We start from the raw sequence: 916 nt of genomic DNA, 5'->3' as shown, positions 1-916 counted from the left end.
CCCAGTTTTCTCTATTCGTTTTCCATTCATAATTACTAACATAAATAATGATAAAAAAAGTTTTAATAATGTTTCTACAGGGCCGTACCGTGAAATTTTTTAGGGGGTGGGTCGTTTATTTTTAAAAAAAGGCAGTTTTAAAACACTAAACAAATATCTTACTAAATTTACTTAATAAAATTTTCGTGAATAATGGCTATATTTGTGTAAACAATGTTTACATTAGCGAATTTATTGTTCTACGAATATTTTTTCTGTTTTTATACTGCATAGGCGTATAAGCAAGCTCCTTGTTTAAAAATGGGTATCATTACAAAGATTAATAATACTTTGATAAATGGTTTAAATTTTTATTCAAAAACTAAATTTTTTTCATACAATTTTCTAGGATGTAAAGTAAAAAATAATTTAGAGACTTGTTTATAATCAACAATTTCATTGTAGTGGATATTCATGATAGCTAATGAACCAAGTCTATCTGCAGTCATACTAGCTCTCAACCATGTTCTTAATCTTTGCATTGCTAAAAAGCTGCGTTCACATTCTGCGGACGTTATGGGTAGTGTACATCCGATCTTTAGAAGCTCAAAGAGATTAGGATATTGATTTTCATTGCAGATTCTAATGGCTTTAGCTTGAGTATTAGACCTATGAATGAATTCTTGATCTACATCTTCTAAGTTTGGAAGATCACTTTTATACATTTCAACTAACTCCTGGAAAGCAGTTATCTCCTCACTGCAAATTATCGAAGGGACCTAGCATAAAATCTTAGCAGCAATGCAACTTGTCTTTTGGAATCGTATTTTGATTTCAGAAATGATGGTGTCGAGAAAAGGTCAATTATGAATTCGAACTTAATGAGTGAGTTGGCCTCTCTTTTTCCTTGTGAGTCCTTGTGAGCAAGCGCTCTCTA

At 31.3% G+C, this 916-nt stretch overlaps 1 protein-coding gene across 1 annotated transcript; it reads right to left on the bottom strand.

The window, feature by feature from the left end:
* Positions 1-350: 350 nt before the first annotated feature.
* LOC136078699 (52 kDa repressor of the inhibitor of the protein kinase-like) lies at positions 351-704 on the bottom strand. The gene has a single exon (XM_065794486.1). The coding sequence runs from the start codon at positions 702-704 to the stop codon at positions 351-353; it is 354 nt and encodes a 117-aa protein (XP_065650558.1).
* Between the last annotated feature and the right edge of the window lie 212 nt (positions 705-916).

The sequence above is a fragment of the Hydra vulgaris genome, chromosome 03, assembly GCF_038396675.1.
Source record: "Hydra vulgaris chromosome 03, alternate assembly HydraT2T_AEP".
In the NCBI taxonomy this organism is placed as follows: domain Eukaryota; kingdom Metazoa; phylum Cnidaria; class Hydrozoa; order Anthoathecata; family Hydridae; genus Hydra; species Hydra vulgaris.
This window is presented reverse-complemented; position numbering and strand designations above follow the sequence as displayed.

Coding starts and splice junctions, on each gene's coding strand:
- LOC136078699 (XM_065794486.1), bottom strand. CDS start 704: ATGTATAAAAGTGATCTTCCAAACTTAGAAGATGTAGATCAAGAATTC.